General features: G+C 42.3%; 2 protein-coding genes across 8 annotated transcripts in view; one reads left to right on the top strand and one right to left on the bottom strand.

Moving 5' to 3' along the window:
* CLMP (CXADR like membrane protein) overlaps positions 1-3,666 on the bottom strand; it is a 49,350-nt gene extending 45,684 nt beyond the window's left edge. The window contains exon 1 of one of the 2 annotated variants that reach the window (XM_053269637.1): positions 3,312-3,666. In XM_053269637.1, the coding sequence (XP_053125612.1) occupies positions 3,312-3,339 (28 nt within the window). In that variant the 5' untranslated portion in view covers positions 3,340-3,666. The remainder of the gene's footprint in view (positions 1-3,311) is intronic. The other variant, XM_053269636.1, reaches the window with a different exon arrangement.
* The window catches only part of GRAMD1B (GRAM domain containing 1B), a 245,211-nt gene that overhangs the window by 31,057 nt on the left and 194,258 nt on the right, over positions 1-19,896 (top strand). The gene's annotated exons all lie outside the window — the stretch shown is intronic.

Here is a 19,896-nt window from a genome sequence, read left to right as displayed (position 1 = left end):
GTTGGAATGGTAAAAGTGTGCGGTAGTTGTGATCCTAGAAAGGAATAGCTGTGGGTTTGTGAAGTATTGCACCCTGAATTGTAATGTGTCAACAAGGTTTGTATAAACCCGTATCTTCCTACTGAACTCTGTAATTTCAGATTCTTGTCGTGAATTGCATGCCTCCAACCCCTCCCCGCCCCCCATACAGGTTTAGGCAATTGTGATATTTCTCATCTAATGTTTGGCTCTTGCACTGTAGGAACAATGTGGCTACACACCACCTGATCTTAACAGAAAGCAGCAAGACAACCTTGTGCTTTGATTCAGGCTGTTAGAAGAGGAAAAAGCCACAAGTTTGAACAGGGAATACAGACTTACATTTCCCATATACAATATCTGCAGAAGCCTTTTGGAAAGTACATTATGGGTGTTGTATCTCCCCCCCGCCCTTGCTCCCCTGCCAGAGTCCCCATAATACTCCATCAGTACTCCAAACACATTCTTCCCCCTGCTAATAAACTGTACTTGAGCTGCGCCAGGTACTGGCAAGGGTTTGTGCCATGCTGGGGATTGTTTTACAGTGCAGATGTTGGATCCCAGTCTTCTGACTAACTCTGGTATGCTCGGAAGGCAGGGAGACATTAGCGACTCCCAGTTACTTCAGTCTCGTTTGTACAATCTACTGGCACTTGGTGGTGAGGCTTAGTGCTGGGGGGACATGTTTCCGCCTGCCCTTCCACCACACAGACCTTTTGCACTAACTGCCTCTAGTTTACTCTTTGTGTAAAGGAGACCAGAAGCTTGGAGCTATCTAAGTGGTTATGGAAACCTTTACTGCAGACTGATGTATGGGACAGCTGGTAGGGACAATGTTGTGAGGATGTCATAGGAACATAGGAAGCTGCCAAATACTGAGTCAGACCATTGGTCTATCTAGCTCAGTATTGTCTTCACAGACTGGCAGCAGCTTCTCCAAGCTTGCAGGCATGGATCTCTCTCAGCCTCATCTTGGAGATGCTGCCAGGGAGGGAACTTGAAACCTTCTGCTCTTCCCAGAGCTCTTCTTCCATCCCTTAAGAGGAATATCTTACAGTGCTCACACATGTAGTCTCCCATTCATATGCAACCAGGGCAGACCCTGCTTAGCTAAGGGAACAAGTCATGCTTGCTACTACAAGACCAGCTCTCCTCCATTCAAGTTTACTCCTCCTCAGCCAGCTCTCTTGATGTTCCAGTGTCCATCTATTTCACATTCTGACTTAGAAGAATCAGCTTCCAGGACCTTTCGTGCCATTATTCTTCATGCTTTCATTTCTTCATGAAATAAAAGTCTCCATAGGACATTCTGATCTTCTCCCTCCTTGCCCCTTAGCTTTCCAAAGAGGGTCAGGAGCCTTTGCCTTGGAATCTACCATGGAATCCATTGCTCACTATTCTTCCAAAGTGGTGCGGAAGGATCAAGATGCAATGGCTTTCATGAGGCCCTGATAGAGGATTTCGTTTTGCAGAGCCGCCTGCTTGTCAGTCCAATGTGGTAAGTGGAATCGAGGGGGAAGCCTACCCTTCATGCTGTGGTGTCTCTTGAGAGGTGGACAAGAAGGATGCAGCTGGCTTTGTCATCAGGGGGAACAGCCTCCGTCTCATCTTACGCTAGTCTGCCTTTCTGAATCCTTTTCTCCATCTTTTTACCTCCTCCATTTTAGAAAATAACTTTTCTTATTTGGGACATATATTAGTATTAACTCACTTTGCTCTACGAGGGTGAAAGCAGCAGTAGCAGCTGCTTTGATTATTGCCATCTATAGTAAATGATTATTGGTCTTTGCATGGTTTAAGCAGCTGTCTATGATAAACATTTATTGTAATAAGAATGTTAATTATATTTTTATTACATTCCCCCTGCTTTGCTATTTCCCTGGATGTTTCCTGTCTACTCTGTGGCCTCTCAGGACACTTTTACACCCTCTGAGCATGATTCAGTCAAAGTTAAGCAGCACTGTAAAGCCCCATTGATTTCAATGGGATAGAGTTAAGCACATGCTTAACTTTCTAGCACTGAACCCAATGGTTCTCCCAAGTCCTTCATGTTGGCTTGATTGTGCCCTCTGTTTAGTTGTACACCAACAATGCTGTAACTGTGCACCTAAAGAGGGAAAGTGTGAATGGGATAGCAACACGGTTGCAATTTGTAACTTCTAGAGATGTAGCCATGCTATTCTGTTGCAGCAAAACCAACGGAGTATCTTGTGGCATTTTTTAAACACTCATGAATGCATTATAGCAGAAGCTAGAGCCTACTTGTCAGATGGTGTGGGCTCTAATGCATGAAAGCATTTGCTGGAATACATTTGTTCTTCTTTAAGGTGCCACAAAATGCTTTGTTGTGTGTATCTTACAGGTACAGGGAGCCATTATTAGCTGCTGCTCCCATTTGACTCCAGGAGAAACCTGCTTTGCCTCTGTACTGCAGGAAATAATGTGAAACAGCCACGACTCCTCTTTTATTCCACTATGTTTCTTAGTTCCTCTCACCTTTGATCACACAAATCTTTTTCTGCCTGCCTCTCTCTCTCTCTCTCTCTCTCTCTCTCTCTCTCTCTCTCTCTCTCTCTCTGTTCCCCTTTTCCATTTTCTGTCTTTTGTTCTTTCTGTTTTGTTTTTCAGTGTATCCTTTCTTATGCCTTCCATCCCCCTTTTTCTATCACTTGGTCCTCCGCCTCCCTCCCACTTGTACTTTAACACATCTGTTTCTAATTTGGACCGTCTGCAGTGTCAGTTGGAAACAATGGGCTCATTTTAAAAAATCAGAAATAAATTCCTGCACAAAACTACCTCCTCACAAAAAAGTTAAGCAAATTTACTACCAGTCCAGGAACAATTATTCTTTGTTAACATTATTTGTGGAAGACAAACTAGTTGAATGTTTTGTACCATAAAAACCTCTGTCTTTAGGGGGTTGTAAGCAATGTTTAGTATTTCTTCAACAGAAGCATTAAACTTAACAGCTTATTGTGTAAAATAAAACAAAATTCTGTACCTTTAGTAAAAGAGAGCCGCATGCTGTAAGTAGTGTTAGTTCCAGTTGGGGTGGGGGTAGAGAAGTCAAGTTTTTAAAACTATATTTTGGCTTACGTTAACCATTAAAATAAATGACAATAACAGAAACATGGTGACAAATAAAAAACGGATTATCTCCATACCCAATAGACTCTGATACTAATCTTTCTTTTAAAAGTAACTTCTTTTCCCGAGAGCCCCTCGTTGCTTACTGTTGCATTTGCAACCAGTTTTGTTAGGAAATTAATTTTAAGAAAATCGTTCCAACTTACCTAGAAACAGGATGGAAAGTGCAGACATTCCGTCTCTTTGCGAGAGACTTTTCTTCCCTTTCCCCCCTCTTTCCACTCAGGAATGGCAAGCAGACCTGCTCAGAATTCAAAGTAACGCCTCTGGAATGTGCTCCGCGTAACTACATCCATGTGCCAGAAAAATAACCAACTTCGCTCTTTCTTTCCTTCTGCTATTTATCCCCTGTCCAATTTCCATGCAGATATGAGAGGAGCTGTTTCTCTCTGTCCACTGGTTCAGAGCCTGTCAGCATCTGGAAGAGGAAAGGCAGAAGCAATGCAGCTGAGACACACATCTATGGCTGCACGGAGTAATTTTGCATGTCTGGAAAGAAAAGGAGGAAAGAAAAAGAGGAGGGGAAATATACAGCATACAATTTTAACCACATGGCTGACTCCCAGAACTGCCCCTCCCTACTATCAACCAGGATTAGCAGTGAAAACTGGTCATGTGGGTGAGCCGTTAGTTACGCCTGGTAATACAGCATCCTCTGTGGCAAAGCAAGCAGATTTTGCTCATGTCAAAATGGTTAAGTGAATTAAACATGGAAAATAGGGTTCATTCTGTAGTCAAAGAGCAGAAGTAGCTCCCCCTTTAAAAGACAAGGAATACTTGACAAATCATTATGAGAATATGTACATAAGAAGAAGTCAAGGTGTTGCCTGGCAGTTTGTGTGTGATGATGGGGTTGGGCTCCATTACTTGACCTGACCAAAAGGATTGCAGTGGCTAGATGCTAAAGCAGTAATCTTTGCCCTGGGTTAAATGCCTGATCCTGGAGTTCCCACCATATCTTGGATCTCCCAGATGCCATGGCTAGTCTCTGACACCCTCTTTTCTTGTCTCCATCTTGTATCAGAGTGTGTTGGGCTGTAGCTCTGCGTACAGAGCTCTTTCTTCAATGAAGATAGCAAGAATCTTCCTATCTTCAAAAATGTCATGTCTCTTCCAAGAAAAGAAGAGAAGTTGGGTAGCTTCATATAGATGTCAAAAAGCATGGGAGACAAGATGGACTCTTGTGGCCCCTCATAGGCCAGTGGTCATGGGGTGCTAACCCCTGCTAACTTGGCAAAGAGTGGGGACCCAACAAATAATGGGGACCCAACGTTGAGAATCCCTGTACTATACAACATGTTAACTCTCAAAAATGACTGTGGTCATCTACTGAGGTGGTCTTAGACAAGTCTCTCAGCACTGGTTCCCACCTTGCAGTCTGCATTATACCTGATTTACAGGGTTATTAAAAGTAATAAAGTCTGTGAAGTGCTCTGAGATCTCTTAAGTGCTATGTAATTGCTACATACTTATTTATTAGTTCTGTTCAGTGACACAGTTGACAGGATGTCCCAGTCTTCCTTCAAAAACTGCCTCAAGCAAATTGCGTGGAGCAGGATATGAATTTATAAGTCAATGAATTAAAACTTCTCAGCATTGAGAGAGGCATATACTGCACTTAATAATGGGCACTTAATAACAATGTCAGTTAAAGCATCCTTCTGCAAACTTCACACCTCTGCAGTCTCTCCTAGCTGCATTGGGCATGCCTGGATATGAACTGAGATTAACAGCTATAGAATATTTGTTCTCCCTAGAGCAGTTGCAGAAAAGAAAGACAAAGATCTTTAAACACTATGGTGGAGAAACTGCTGATTAAAAGCAAGCTTTTAAAAATTGCTTATTAAAAGCAAGATTCATCCATAACAAAGAGGGTCTGCCATTAGTGGACAAATCTAACTGTTGCTAAAAGGGAGCAGTATTTTTTATCTTCTCTCCAGCAAATAAGAGCTTGGATCCCTTCAGAACTTCCATCCTTGCTTGGCTGAACAGGATGCTGGTTCCTAAGCAATGCAGCGGGAACATTGCTGATTTAGTCAGGGTAGGACACAAATCAATGGAGAAAAGTGCTTTTCCTCCCTTCCCCCGCTCTTCCAGATTCAAGAAGCACTGAGCTTGTCATTCCACATTACAGCTCGGACAGACGATGTCCCAAGCTATGCCACGAATGCTACCCAAAATGCTTCATTGTTTTAATAGAATCAATGCACCAGGAACCAAGAGAGAGAAGCATTGTTATCCTGTACTTATTCCCCAGTGTCCACTGAAATCTACAGAGCTCAGGAGAACATGAGAGGCTGAGACAAGAATGAAGCAAATGCACTGCAGATCCCATGCTATTGGGTGGAGAGGATGAACCTCTCATGTAGATTAGTGGTGGACCTTCTTCACTTCCAGCTTGGAACCTGGGGGGAAGAGCTTGATCAACATTAACAATGTGGAAATAAATAAGAAAATGCTGGGGGGAAATAGAAGGGACTGGTGGAGGCAGATGCTGAGGGTGTGAAAATGCTCCTTTCCCCTCAAATGGAGGGCTAACATGGATGACCAAACTCAAAAGAGAACTTGTTTCTCTCAAGGGTTGGTATTTCAGTGGTATTTTTCCAGTGTAATTTTATTATAAGGACTATTCTGCATTTTGGGGGGAGAATTACCCCACCCCCACCCCTGTGTTTTCTAGGCAAAACATACCCAGTTCCTTCCATAGGACTGGGTTTCTAGACCCCTCACCATCTTTGTTATCCTCCTTTGAACCCATACCAGTATATCGGTGTTGTCCTTAAAATGTGAGGCCCAGAATTGGACGTGATATTCAGATGATTTCTGACCAGGGCAAAATAAAGTGGAATGGATTCGCCCACCGTATGGTGGGGGAGATCAGCCTAATGGAACTTTTGTCTTCAAAACAGAAATCTGTCCACAATGAAATCTGTTATGGGGCTTTTGAAGAATGTCCGGGTAGCACGTCTGCACCAGTGGATCCCCATCATTCAATATTAGAAAGGTTGGATCAAGTTTATTTGTGTGCATATAGATCATAAAGTGCTTTGAAAAGATGTGGATGTGAAATACAAAAGCACCTTGCCTTGATCTCCTTGTGGTATTGGCAGCAAGCACTCCAAGACAACTTGAGTGCAAGCCTGTCCTAACGGATGAGACGAAAACTCTATTGATAATTAACTTTTTAAAAACCCAGATATTGAAAGCATACTAACCTACAAATAAGTATCAGTGTTAAAGACCCTTAGCAGATTTTTGCTTCCTTGAGGTATGAGATGCACAGAAATAGATTCAGAGGTCACAGTCTGTTCTAAATGCCTTTTCACTCAAAAAACAAAACAAAACAAAAAACAAACAAACCAAAACCCATAGACCTCAGCAGCTTTCAGAAGCTGCTAACAAAGGCACATTCAGAATTCAACACCTACAAACAGCTCCAGTTCCAGCTCCTTGCCGATGGCTTAGCAGTTATGATCGAGTGTGAAAGGTTTGGTTAGCAAGCAAGATTTTTGTTTTAAGCTTACATGGATGGGTCCTTCCCAACACTCAGCTGCAATGGAGTGGTTGAGGTTTTTACACGAAAAGCATTTCCTTTTCTTATATTCATGGATGCCCAGCAGTGAATTGGAAATAGCTCTGGCTGTGGCATTGAAATGGTTCAGAAATACCCAATTGGGATAGATGGCTTTGGCTTCCAAGCTGGTGTGGACTCCTGTACTTTTCATTTATTCAAGCTCAGCTGGGGGAAAAAGCCATTTCTATGTGGAAACAGTCAGACTGCATTACTTCCACATCCCTGAAGCTCATATTCTACTCTCTAAAGGCACCACCAGTTTGTTGGCAGTCTTGGGTTTTTCATACATTCACTTGCCCTGAGTATGGTGTGTGCAATGACCCTTAAAAGAAAGAAAATGAACTTCCCAATGAGTTGATAACTAAAGGAACAATGGTAATGAACTTGATGACTTTTGTCCAGATTTTAACACAAAATATTGCCACACGACTACTAAATCTGTTTTTTAATTCAAACAGCCAGAGTGCTCAAGAATTGTCTGGAGAAATCTGTCTGGCTTTTTAGCAAGCCTTGTTGATAGAAAAAAGAAACGGTTGTTGCCATTTAACCACTCCCTGATGGCCTTTGTGAAATGAGTTTGGTGGCTGTAGGCCAGGATTTTCCTAGGCAGCTCTTCCATATCTCAGAGTCATTGCAAAATTCATGGAGATTCAGCCAAGTCAAGAGGCAGTGGCCTCTTGGAATGAACTCCTTAGTGTAAAGGTTTGATGGTTTAAAAAACGCCCTGCTGGTTTAAGACCAGAGTTAAGGCTATCTCATTTTGGATCAAGCTCCACAAAGCCAGGAAATCAGAACCTAAGGCCGATGCCTTAACAGATGTTCCATGTGATCAGTAATTATGTAGTGCAATGTCACAAGTTGTGCTCGCTTACACTTTTCCTTGGACTTTGAGGCCCAAATCAAGATGGGGAGGATGGAGTGCCTGGCACCAGCAAAGATGCTTTACACGCGACTCACCTTAACTAAAGGGTTACACCCATGCTGCTTTAATATTTATTGGGCAATAAGCCAGTTGTCTGAAATGTGAATATAAAATGTTGGTTAATGCAGGAAGTCCCTAACTTAAAATGGGTTGTATTCCAAAAGTTTGCTTGTAACTTGGCTGCTTGTAACTTGGCATATAGTTCCCAAGAGTGATGACTTGTTTGTATATGTGGGTTGGCGGGTGGTTCTAAATTGGGGAACTCCTTAATGTAAAAGATATTTATGGAGCACTGTTAGTATGTACAGATGTTTGTAACTCAGGGAGTGCCTGTATTGCTGTTTTGTAATTGAAAATTCTTTCAATTAAATAAAGTAGTTCAAAATTAAAACAAAACAAGCCAAATGTCTAAAAAGGCCGTCCGTCTCATCTTCTTCATTTGAATTAGTTTTGTTGGGCATCTGTTGTGCCCCGGGTCACACACAGTTCCTTGCATAGGACTAGAAGTAAGCCGAGTCCTTCAGGCTCAGTTTTTGGAGCTTGGACTGGAATAGGAACAAGTTCCAGGAACAAAGCGAGTCCAAAACGTGAGCCAAAGGTATCCTTGGGAAGTTAAAACCAGATAGTCATGCAGTTACAGGCAAGGTAGTGCCTGTTGCAGACTGGATAGGCTAGGCTTGAATGAGTGAGGGACCACAGTTAATACACGTTTTGCATATACATGGTGCCAGATTCAGCCTCAGTTGTCTTCTTTACAGAGTCTTAGGAATTCTGAGGACAAGCTAAAAAGTTGTCACCCATCAGAGTTTATAGTACTGGGCTAGGTAGACTAGTGACCTGAAAATACAAGGCAAATTCTGTGAAAGGAAGGCAGGGATGGTCAAGGAAGGGACTAAGTTCTTGTCAAAGGTCAAATTGGTTAGATCTTCTCAATGAATGGTTCATACAACAAATATGAAGGGATGGGAACTAGCCTAGACGATGCAGGAGGTTTGTCACTGGCGACCAGTGCTCTGCATCAGTGTGTCACAGTGTGAGGCAATACTTGGGTGCGTGCAATCTTGGTAAAACCTGACAAAACTCCATCTAATACTGTTCACTCTCCATGTGATCTTCATTCCCCTACAACTGTTGCACTGCTTCTCCCAACAGTTGAATTTGCACACTCTAGTGGTTGCAGTGGCTAGATCACTTCATTAGTTATCTAGTCTTGCAGAAAGAAAACATGTACAAAGTCATTTGGACAAATTCCTTGTTTTCCAGTGTCATACTGAGCAGAAAATCCTTCATGGCATGGGGTGTGTGTGTGTTTAAGGAATCTTTACAGCAACATAAGAATGGATTCTGGGTAGAAAAGGTTTGTTCAAGTAGGAATTCTGATTTGAGTGCGTCCCACTGCTGTGAGCAATGATCTCCCCTACTGCACAGCTCTAAACACCTGTTGGAGGAAAATAATATCTGGATTCTTTCCCCTATTCCCCACAAACAGGTGATCAGAGCTTGACAACACTAGTAACCAGTTTAGCTGTACATTTGGGACGCAGTGTTCATATGCAAGTGTACAGAAGAAATGTAGGCCTGTTAGTTGATGGGCCACAGTTCAGAACAGAATTAGGTGCACTTAAGCCCTTTGACTGTGGTGTATTATTAAGTAAATCTGTGTTGGATTGTCTCCCTTATATGTTTGATCATTTACATAATTTCACAATATTCCTCCCCACCCCCACCCCCGAGAGGGCTGCCCAAACCTGGGCATCTTTTGGAAACAATACAAAACCTTGTTGATAGGCTAGCAGTTTAGCAGCAGGAATTAAGATTCAGGACTCTATTTTCAACTATATTTTACGTTTAAAAATCCATTTTGAAGGTGGTGTTTCTCTCTCTTAGCTTGCGTTAGGATGGTCTACATGTATTCGCTCCTGTTATTTAGTACAGGCAGCTTGAGGGTGATGTCCTGACAGACCTTCAAGCTGTTCTGTCCAAAGGAGTGCCTTAAATGTGTGTCGCTAATTTAACCTGAGCTGCAAGAAGTGAAAGTTACAAGATAGGCTCTTTCAGTTCCTATTAAAATGCTAGCCTGGCTGTTGATGTCATGGAGATGTCCTCTTAACAGCTTAAAGAAACTCTGCACAGCTTAAACCTTTCCTGATAGTTCTGGTTGCTCAGATCACAAAAACCCAAGGGCCTTGGGAAGGCTGTGAGGGGTAGGTAGGATTTCAGCCATTCAGACATGATTAATAGATGACTTTATGAAAGTTCCATTTGCACCCTAACTATGTGTGAAATCCCCCCTTTTGCTCAGCTCTGTACCACTTGCATAAGAATATAGTAAAGGCTGTAGGTTTGGGTTTGGGTAGGCTAAATCCTGATAACAGGACCAGTCCAGCAGCACTTCAGTCTATTTAGTAACTTCTGAGCCAGTTTTTGTGCCCAGATTTCTTCAACCACCATGCTTCCCTCTTGAGGACAAATATGCCCCTGGTTGACCTGGTACAGATGGATGGAACTAGAAATCTAGTAGAAGTCAAACGGAACCAAATTAGCACCAAGCTAGTCTTATATTGAGAGATACAGTATGTTTCTTCATATAGAGCATTGTCATTTCCTGACAATATGTGAAGCTGCTCTGAGAAACTAACCTGCTTCAGCAAGAAGGGTGACATTGATGGTGTTAGTGGTGTGGTAGTACCTGAAGATGTGCAAGAAATAGTACACCTTAAGAAATCTTTCTGTTTATTCAGTACACACTTTAGGATGAGAGGGAGAGTGGCAATAAAGAAACTTTAAAATTAATCCCCTAGGGCCCAGCAGCATTATGAATCTTCTGCCTCAAATCCGACCATATCTTGACTCTTTCCATAAGAAGAGAACTAAATTTTTCAGACCTAGTGCATTAGTGTGGTATGGCAGAGAAGCATCAGGCTCAGCTATCTAGCTGTTCTCCAGCCTTCTTCGTCTGCCTAGACTCTTTGCACAGGACCCAGATCTAGGCAGTTTAGGGTTCGTTTGTGCCAACACAGTAAGTCATGCAGTAACCCCAGAGGAAATTGGCTCCCTGTCTGATGAAATTAACATTAGCAGCCTAATTCCATCTCTCCACAGAATGATTGATGAAATGAGGAGCTCTGGTGTTTTAAAAGGTTGTGCTTGGCCTTCAGCTAATTGTAGCTATGAAAAGCATTAAAGGCCCCCAAGAAGAGAGGTGGGGGTAGGGAATTCCTTTAAATATCTACAGATACCAAGTCCTTTGGGGGGTGAAGATGAAACATATATAGCTGCTTGGCAGCAACTGAAGCATAGCAGCTCGTGAAAGGTCTTTGGTGTTTGGGGGATTGAGAGAGAGAGAGAGAGAGAGAGATGTGAACACAATTGGGTCTAGGGAGAAGAAACAGACCTTTATTTGAAACGAAAAGCCACCCAAACTGGAGGGCACCTGTTGAATGAATAGGCAACAGATTTTGAATCATAAAATAATTTGTTTCGATGTCATGGCCTGTTAGCTTCTAGAATAGTTTTCCGTAATGGCCTGTAATGACGGTCTTTAAAAGATGCAAAATTAAGTAGGCTTCAAAAGGGATTCAGTCTGATCCTTAGAGTGTCCCCTCAATACCTTAAGCACCAAGAGATAGAGAACCTAGTCAAGATAATATAGTGCACTTAAAACATCTTGAAGTACATATATATATAGCCTCTGACAGCACCAAGATATTGGGATTAGAATTGTTGTTGTATGTTGGATCATGCACACCACCAGGTTCTAGGATAGGGGTTCCCAACCTTAAGTCCAGTGGTCCCTCTAATTTTTTTCATCTCTGTGCAGAATGAGTTTTGTATCAAGGCAGTGTGTGTGCATCTGCATTAAGAATTGGGCCTTTCTGATTCAACCTGAGCGGGATCTAAATTGAACTGAGCGGACATCCCAAAAACATGTGAGCGCACGCACATGCACATGCCTTAGAGGGAACAGTGCTTAGGTCCTCAGATGTTGTTGTTCTACAGCTCCCATCATCCCTGGCTGAAGTGGACAAAGGCCATTGTGTTTGGAGATTATGGGAGTTGTAGTCCAACAACTGGGGACCAAGGTTGGGAACCACTGTCCTAGGAACTGCTTCATACTGTAAATGTGTGCACATTTCTTAGTGTCTCGTTGTTCCATGATTTGCTGCTGATTGAATTGCCTTTGTTGTACAGCCTTGTGTTTGAGGTGAAGTCCAGCAATGTGAAAACTCAACCGCTCTAGAGTTTGATATGTGATGACTGTTTACATACACAGAGGCCATATTTTGATGCTGTAGTCACCAAGCAGCGACATACACCCGTTACGCTTTCAGGTGACATGTTTGTCTTGCGAGACTGGCAGTTCCCCACTGATTGCAAGCGGAAGAAGCCTGTAGGGCCAGTGATTGCACAAAGGACTTCAGAAGGGCAAAGGAAGCAAAGAAAAAGTAGTAAGGATGATATGCCTTGCTTTTGGAAGGTGTTGGTGTAGAAATAGCTTCTAGAAGCCTCTGGGTGGCTTTACAGGTTCTTCTCTATTCTATTAATATACTGGATGTAAGTAAAGTAAAGTGTGCCATCGAGTCGGTGTTGACTCCTGGCGCCCACAGAGCCCTGTGGTTTCCTTTGGTAGAATTCAGGAGGGGTTTACAATTGCCTCCTCCTGCACAGTATGAGATGATGCCTTCCTTTCAGCATCTTCCTATATCGCTGCTGCCAGACATAAGTGTTTCCCATAGTCTGGGAAACATACCAGCAGGGATTCGAACTGGCAACTTCAGGCTTGCTAGCCAAGTCATTTCCCTACTGTACCATTAGGTGGCTATATCCTAGCAATATATAGGAAAACTTGCAAAACTTTCTCATTTCATCCCCCTCCCCCCCTTTTAGCTTACTGCTCTCCATAAAGGGGGAAACAAAAACCTTGGAGGAATTTCTGAGCAAAGAATAACCTGGGGCACTTCAGAAATGTGCAAGATCATTCTTCTTCCTAGCATTCCCCACCCCAGTATTCTTTGTGGAACTTTCCCTAGCAATTGTGGTCTCTGTGTTATAGCTTGCTCCTTGTGAGAGCCAATGAGAATTCAACATTCAGCATTGGATGGTGTTAGGAGTTAACAATCAAAAGATATTAGCTTCAGGTTTGTGGCAAATTATAAAAGGCAATGAAAAGGATGCTTAAAGGATCTGGAATTAGCCATTAAAGATTGTCACCTCGGGATGCCTTTCCTGATGCCTGGAAAAAGCTCCAAATTTATTAATGGGAGGCTGAAAAGTGAACAAGGAGCCTAGTTTAATGTAGTCAATTTAAACCAGATGACTGCTGGAGATGAGGAAAGAACCTACAAGGAAATCTTTGTGTGATGGCATTTTTTGGTGTTTCAGTCTTACTCTGTGTGTGAAATACCTGGAATGCAGAGCTGTTACTGCATTGACCCCATGGGGACAGAGATACAGACTAGATCGTGTGGTATCTTTTATTGGCCCAATGCTTTGTTAGCATGTGATACTGCAAGTTTTCAGGTCCCTCTTAATCTGAACAGTAAGCTTGCTTGTTATGATTACAGATCAGCAAACTGATTACATACGTCAATATTTATGTCTCTTTTGATAATGAGAGTCTAATTGGATCATTTTTAAACAAGACACAATTGATATATTGCTTACTAGCGGATTGCAAACTGTTTTAGTGATCTAAGAATCCAGCATTCAACAAGTGTCTTTATTATGTATTTAACAGGGCTCTCCACAAAGTTGTGCATACTTTCGGGGTGTGTGGTGTGGTGGTGGAGGAGAAAAAGGTCGATGTAACCTATATTCTGTCTTTTGATAGTTAGCAACTTTGCATAAATATTGCCAGAACAGAACAGATTCTAAATCCTGATATCTGAAGAGTCCATTTTGATTTTGTAACAGTTCACTTTGTAGACAAATTCTATAGAAATTTCACTGAAGAAAGGTCTCATGTGTGCCTCAGTAAAGCAGGTCTTGATAGATCATGTGCTAAATATTTGTATGCCAAAATTAAACTGTTGATTTTGGAGATTGCCCCTAAAAGTGGCATTTGGGGGGAAACCCCACCCTAATATTCATGATTTGAATATGTGGTAGATAAAAAAGGAGGATAGTGCCTTCTGTGAATCACTTAAAGAAAGCTCTACATTTCTTTCTTGTTGGTGCTAATTATCTTATTATTTAAATTGGGATTATTCAGGTTCTTATTTTATTTCACTATGGAAGAATCATGTACTCATGTCAAGGGGCAGTGCAGTAGAGCCCAATATGTGCCACTCCTAGACAATTAAGCTAATCTCCCTGAATAGATGTGAGTGGATATCTACGAGTAGAATGAAAAGGAAAACCAGAATGTGAGGTTTGGCCAGGGAAGGGGATGACTGAAAATATCTAGTAATGCCAAGGAGAGATTCTGACTAAGCCATGAAAGCAGGCAAAAATATATAATGCAGAAAACAAGAAAGGGAAACCCACACAAGACATCACAACATGAGTGCATTTGCACTTTTTTTGACCAGCGATCCACCGTATTCATGTGAATTATGTATCTTTGGGTTGTCCATGCTATGCGTCTCTAGCTTATTATGTGCTTCCAAGGTGGTCCTTGGTGTTCAGCCTCCTGTGATTAGCCATGGATGTTAATCTCTCAAAAGCAGAACAATTTAGGGATAAACTGAAGCATGGCTGTCAGAACGATCAGCTGACTTGACTTGGACTTGTTTTGTACGAGGTGGCTTTTATGATCCCCCATCTTTCCAGTTGCTAACGAATCTAGCCAGAATGGAGAATGTGTCTGGCATTGTTTTCCCAAATTGTTCAAGAAGAAGAGAAATCCACACCATTCCTTCTCGGAAGAGTTATCCATTGCAGTATCCAAATGACAGCCTGACATTTTTTTTTAGTCTAAAAATGTTGAGGTTTCACAGCTTGTATCCATATTAAGGAAATGTAGACAGTTCTGGGTCATTCTAAGGGGCTTAGGAGATAAAGCACCATCATTCCTTCATGTGAAAAGAATTTATTTAAATGGTGACAGTCATTGTGGGGCCACGCAAGATGGTTCTTATGTTCACATTACTTTGCATTTCACTAGATAATAAGTAGGTAATATTTTCACACATACACACATCACATGGCTGATGCAGTAATAAGCAGCTACATTTGCAGCCTCATTCAAGTTTATAATCCCAGTCCCAGGAAGACAGACTTAGCACCAAATATTTCCAGGCCTCCTTGTCAAAACTCTCTGACTTTCATTGCAAGAATTATCTTCTGGCCTCTTGTAATGTGGTTATTAATCAAGAGGGATCTTTATTGCAGCGCCTGATAAATTAAACAGCGGATAGGTGGCTGCAGTCAAATTAGATATGTGGACAGCAGGCTGGACTTCTAGCTTCAGCTCTGCACTTCATTGGCAAGGGAAAGAGTTACTGAGCAACTTGGAACAGCTCAAGGCAAGGTTGAGCCAGAGTGACACCCCAGATTATACAGATGATATCCTTTTGGGGGACTACTTGTGACGACAGAGTGACAGGATTTGGACAAAACTGTTTTCTGGTTGGAAGACCATTTCTGCACAATTCCTAAAACAGATTTCATCCAGTAAACATATAATGTGAATATGTTTTGAGTTGATCTCCCTGGCTTTTGAGTCAGTAGCAACTAATCTTGTAACTGAAACCATTGTGCTTAGAAGGGTGTCTGAATCCTGCCTTCCAGGGCTTAATCTAGGCATCCTCCTGAGATAATTAAAAGTGGAATAGCACCATGCATGCTTTTGTTGCATTAGCAATTGCCAAAATGCCTCCCATGTTTGCAGGACACAAACATTTGAGAGTTTTGGGATAATGGAGGCATGTTTGGAAGATTTTCCCCATATATATATAAAGCAAATTACTCTGTTGGGTGGAGAGTGTGCTGATTCCTCAAATCATTAGAATTTTTTGTCGTGCTTTGGGTAATATTCTTGATATGTGATGAGGTCAACATTCATGTATGCAACAACACACTCATGTATTAACTGGGGAAAAGGTTTTACTCCCACCCTCTTTAAACTATAGCAAAAAATACAATCAATCCAACTGTGCTTATACAACAAATACACAGGTGAGGTGAGCTATGCCCAAGCAAAATAATTCTGTCAAGCCATATGCACAAGTACAAATATTGAGCTAAACTTCCCCGCTCCCTCCTCCTCCGCACACACAGCCATCCCTCAGTTGCTCCAGGCACTTTTCTGTGCTCATGACTCACTTCTGATATTGGAGTCAGGAAGGGAGAAAAGTGCCTGGAGGAGCAATCAACCCCAGGGAGGTCAGATATAGGAGCAGGAAGGTTCCATGCCCATTTTCCACACGCTCCTTTTATCGTTAAAGTAAGATACACGTACACCCCAGGACATGGCATATATGATCAAATTAACAAATATAATCAAAGTAAGACAGGGAAGGCAGGTGGATAACCTATTTATTGAGAAATGGAAGTATGTATAACATAGAATTCCAAGGTACAGGATGCTGCTCAACCCTATACTTTATCAGGAGTCATTTTAATGTATACTTAAAAGAAATCACTGTTCCTGTGTGTTCCATTTTACTGTTAAGAAAAGCCCACCCACCCTATGTGAGTGGGGCCGACATAGGAAAAGAAGCCATGATATCTCGTTTGGCTATTAACGTCTAGATTTTTTTTACATTTTACATTCTCAGAGCAATGTACATGCTTATTTTTATCCTCACAACAACCCTTTGAGGTAGGTTAGGCTGAGAGATACATGCCTGGCCCAGAGTCACCCAGTGAGTTTCATGATTTCCCTTAGCCCGATTTTGGCCGATTGTGAGAATAGCCTCTATGATAGGTAACCACTACAATCCCCCCCCCAAAAAAATTCAGTCTTAGACCTCACTTAAAATATAAATATAAAAGCCAAATAAAAATGTGTTGCATTGGGAATATTATCAAGAGGTTATGTATTGGCTTTTGGAACACCTAGTGTGGCAGAAATGAGAGAAGAGCTGGGCTTGTGGTAGCAAGCATGACTTGTCCCCTTAGCTAAGCAGGATCTGCCCTGGTTGCATATGAAAGGGAGACTAGAAGTGTGAGCACTGTAAGATGTTCCCGTTAGGAGATGGAGCCACTCTGGGAAGAGCATCTAGGTTCCAAGTTCCTTCCCTGGCAGCATCTACAAGATAAGGCTGAGAGAGATTCCTGCCTGCAACCTTGGAGAAGCCGCTGCTAGTCTGTGTAGGCAATACTGAGCTAGAAGGACCAATGGTCTGACTCAGTATATGGCAGCTTCCTATGTTCCTAAGACTTAGGCTGAAATGCCATTCTTTATGAAGTTTAGTGCTAGCTGTTTTTAATGACATTAAAGTGATACATGAAATTGGACTTTTCTGTTTTTATCAGAGATGCTGAGTGATCAATATGATAGCCACAGTTTGTCACTTTCACCATTAGATACAGTATACAGTGAGTGAAGCATCGAGCATTTATTCAATATTATTTGTTATAGTCCAGCTTTTTGTTTTCTGGGGAAATGTGAGATCTATGTAGCACAAGCATTTCCTTGAACAAAGACATCTGGATTCCTTGTAATAAGAAAAAACAGTACATTTATGGCTTTAAAACATGATAATTCAGGAAGACTCCTTGAGTTCCAAGAATCTGACAGTTACTTATTTCTTTCATTTATTTATTTGCAAATGCTAACCCTGAGGCTTCCAGGGGAAATCCTGAAAACTTATGAACAGTTTCTGCTGTAGCAAGGATTCCAAAAGCCTGTCATATTGTGCCAGGGCTCAATTAGAAATGAAATTGGAGATTCGTGATCTCCTAATTTTGTTTTAAACCTCAACACTGCCAGGTAGGGCTACTAATTTGATCAGGAAAGCAACACTGATCACATGGATGGGGTGGTTTGGGAGGAAAGAGTTAAACATAGCTTCCCCAGTCAAATTAGCCACCCTGCATGGATGCTTCGAAGTCAATATCTCATGCCTCATGTATATTTGAGCCCTGAACCTCCTTAATTGGAGCTTAACACTATTTTAATTCCACTCACCACACCCTCCCACCTCATCACCTTGTAGATAACTAAAGATAGCTGGTCCTCCTAAGAATGCGTTTCCCCCCATGTGCAGCTTATGTGTGAACAGAACAATCCCCCCAAAGAAAAAATTGGGCTACATGTGCCCATAGGTTCCCAAAGGAGGGTCTAGATTGATCCTTAACAGAGGAGTTTGGGCAGGAAACATATTATTGACCTCCAAGAATAAATAGGACAATCCAGAGGAGGAGCAGAGATGTAATTGTAACAAGAGCGGGACATAGTAGAATTGAATAATTGTGGAGACTTGAAGGAAAGAGTTGAGAGATGAAGAGCCCTGTAGCTGAGTTCTGGCTCCAGGCAAGGACATAAATATCCCTTATTCTACATAAAGAGATAAGTGCTGGTGTGTGGAAGGCAGATTAGTTTAAAGCAGTGCCTTCCCAAGGCAGCTGAAGGCAAAAAAGATCTCTCTTAATGAGATGCTTGAATGCTATTGTGCTGTAAGTTGGAGAGCATTGATAGAAGGAAGAAGGGAATTTAGGGGATGCTCCCTTGAAATCTGCGTCCACACCAGGTGCAGTTTAAACTCTTTCCCCTAGAGTTTTGAGTAAGTGTAACATTGACCAAGATTTTGACAAACCATGACATGGCTGAACATAAGAGAACTGAATTCAGATAAAATGTCTTCATTTTCTGTTGCCTTCAGACTAAGTTCAGTAAACTCTGCTGAAATGTGATGCTGGAGAGGAGGTGGAAAGCAGATATAAGTCCACAAGCACCGCCAGAGCAAACTGGCAGGCAGATGAGCTGAGCTTGCCAGCAATTCATAAAAATAATATAGTATTATTATATAATACTATAATCAGTATTATAGGGCCTGTTGTCACCTTAAATGGTGCAGCGGGAAAATGCTTGACTAACAAGCAGAAGGTTGCCGGTTCAAATCCCCGCTGGTACTATATCGGGCAGCAGCGATATAAGATGCTGAAAGGCATAATCTCATACTGTGCAGGAGAAGGCAATGGTAAACCCCTCCTGTATTCTACCAAAGAAAACCACAGGGCTCTGTGGGCGCCAGGAGTTGAAATGGACTCGACAGCACACTTTTACCTTTACCTTTAGTCATCAAAGATAGAAGAACCTTTTCTACCACAGTTCACTGCTGATTTGATTCCCATTTCCCGGCTGAGGATGGAGGCTTTGGAATGTTCACTAGCCACCAGATGCAGTGTGAATTGCATGGAAAAGGCAGATATGTTGCCCTTTGCTGATTGTAATTAATGGAGCTGATGAACTAAGGGGTCCCAGATAAGAATTCAGGTAAGGTAGGGTTGTCCAGGTGGGATGGTCAGCTCTCCAGGATTGGCCTGGTGTCTCCAGAAATCAGCATATGTCGCAGGTATGGTTGCCAACAGTCCCAGATTACTTGGGACGTCCTGTATATCTGGGGAGAAATGGACCTGGGACCCCATTTCTCCTATGTTTTGGCTCTGCCACCTGGAGATTGTGCCCTGGGAGGAGGCGTGGGTGGGCAAGGAAGTGAGCCAAGGGGAGGCAGGGATGGTAGGTGGGGTCCCCCCCCCTCCACACACTTGTGTTCCATCCTTTATTTGGGCAACAGAATCTTGGCTACCCTAGTCGCAGGTCATTATTGAAAGCAATCCTAGAGACTTTAATGGCTTGATATTGTGAAACATATTGAGCAAATATTAACACAGAACTTTCTCTGGGAGAGAGGCAAAGCCTGCAATCCTATACCCCAGTTACTGGGAATAAGCCCCATTGAATTCAATGGGACTGGCTCCCCCTCCGGACACCCATGTCAAAAAATCTCCAGGAATAGCTTCAGTCAGAGTTGGCAACCCTCATTCCAAGATAAGAGCTCAGACAACCCAGGGGGCAGTAGTGGTTGTAGTACCAAGGTGGAACATATTTGCATGTGCACACACACCTCCAGACTGGCCAAATTCTCTGTCCCTGCAGAAGGTTTGTTTTAGAAACACTTGCTATTCTCTCCTCTTGATAGACTGAGAAACATCCACACCCTCCCTTTTTACAAAAAATAGAACCTGCGTATTGGAGAGTCCACATGTGCTATTTTCAGAACGCCAGGCCAGCTTGAGTGTGCAAGTTTAATGGCTTTGCGTCTTGAAAGAAATGACTTTCCTGGGT

The sequence above is a fragment of the Hemicordylus capensis genome, chromosome 8 (assembly GCF_027244095.1).
Source record: "Hemicordylus capensis ecotype Gifberg chromosome 8, rHemCap1.1.pri, whole genome shotgun sequence".
Classification (NCBI taxonomy): Eukaryota; Metazoa; Chordata; class Lepidosauria; order Squamata; family Cordylidae; genus Hemicordylus; species Hemicordylus capensis.
This window is presented reverse-complemented; position numbering and strand designations above follow the sequence as displayed.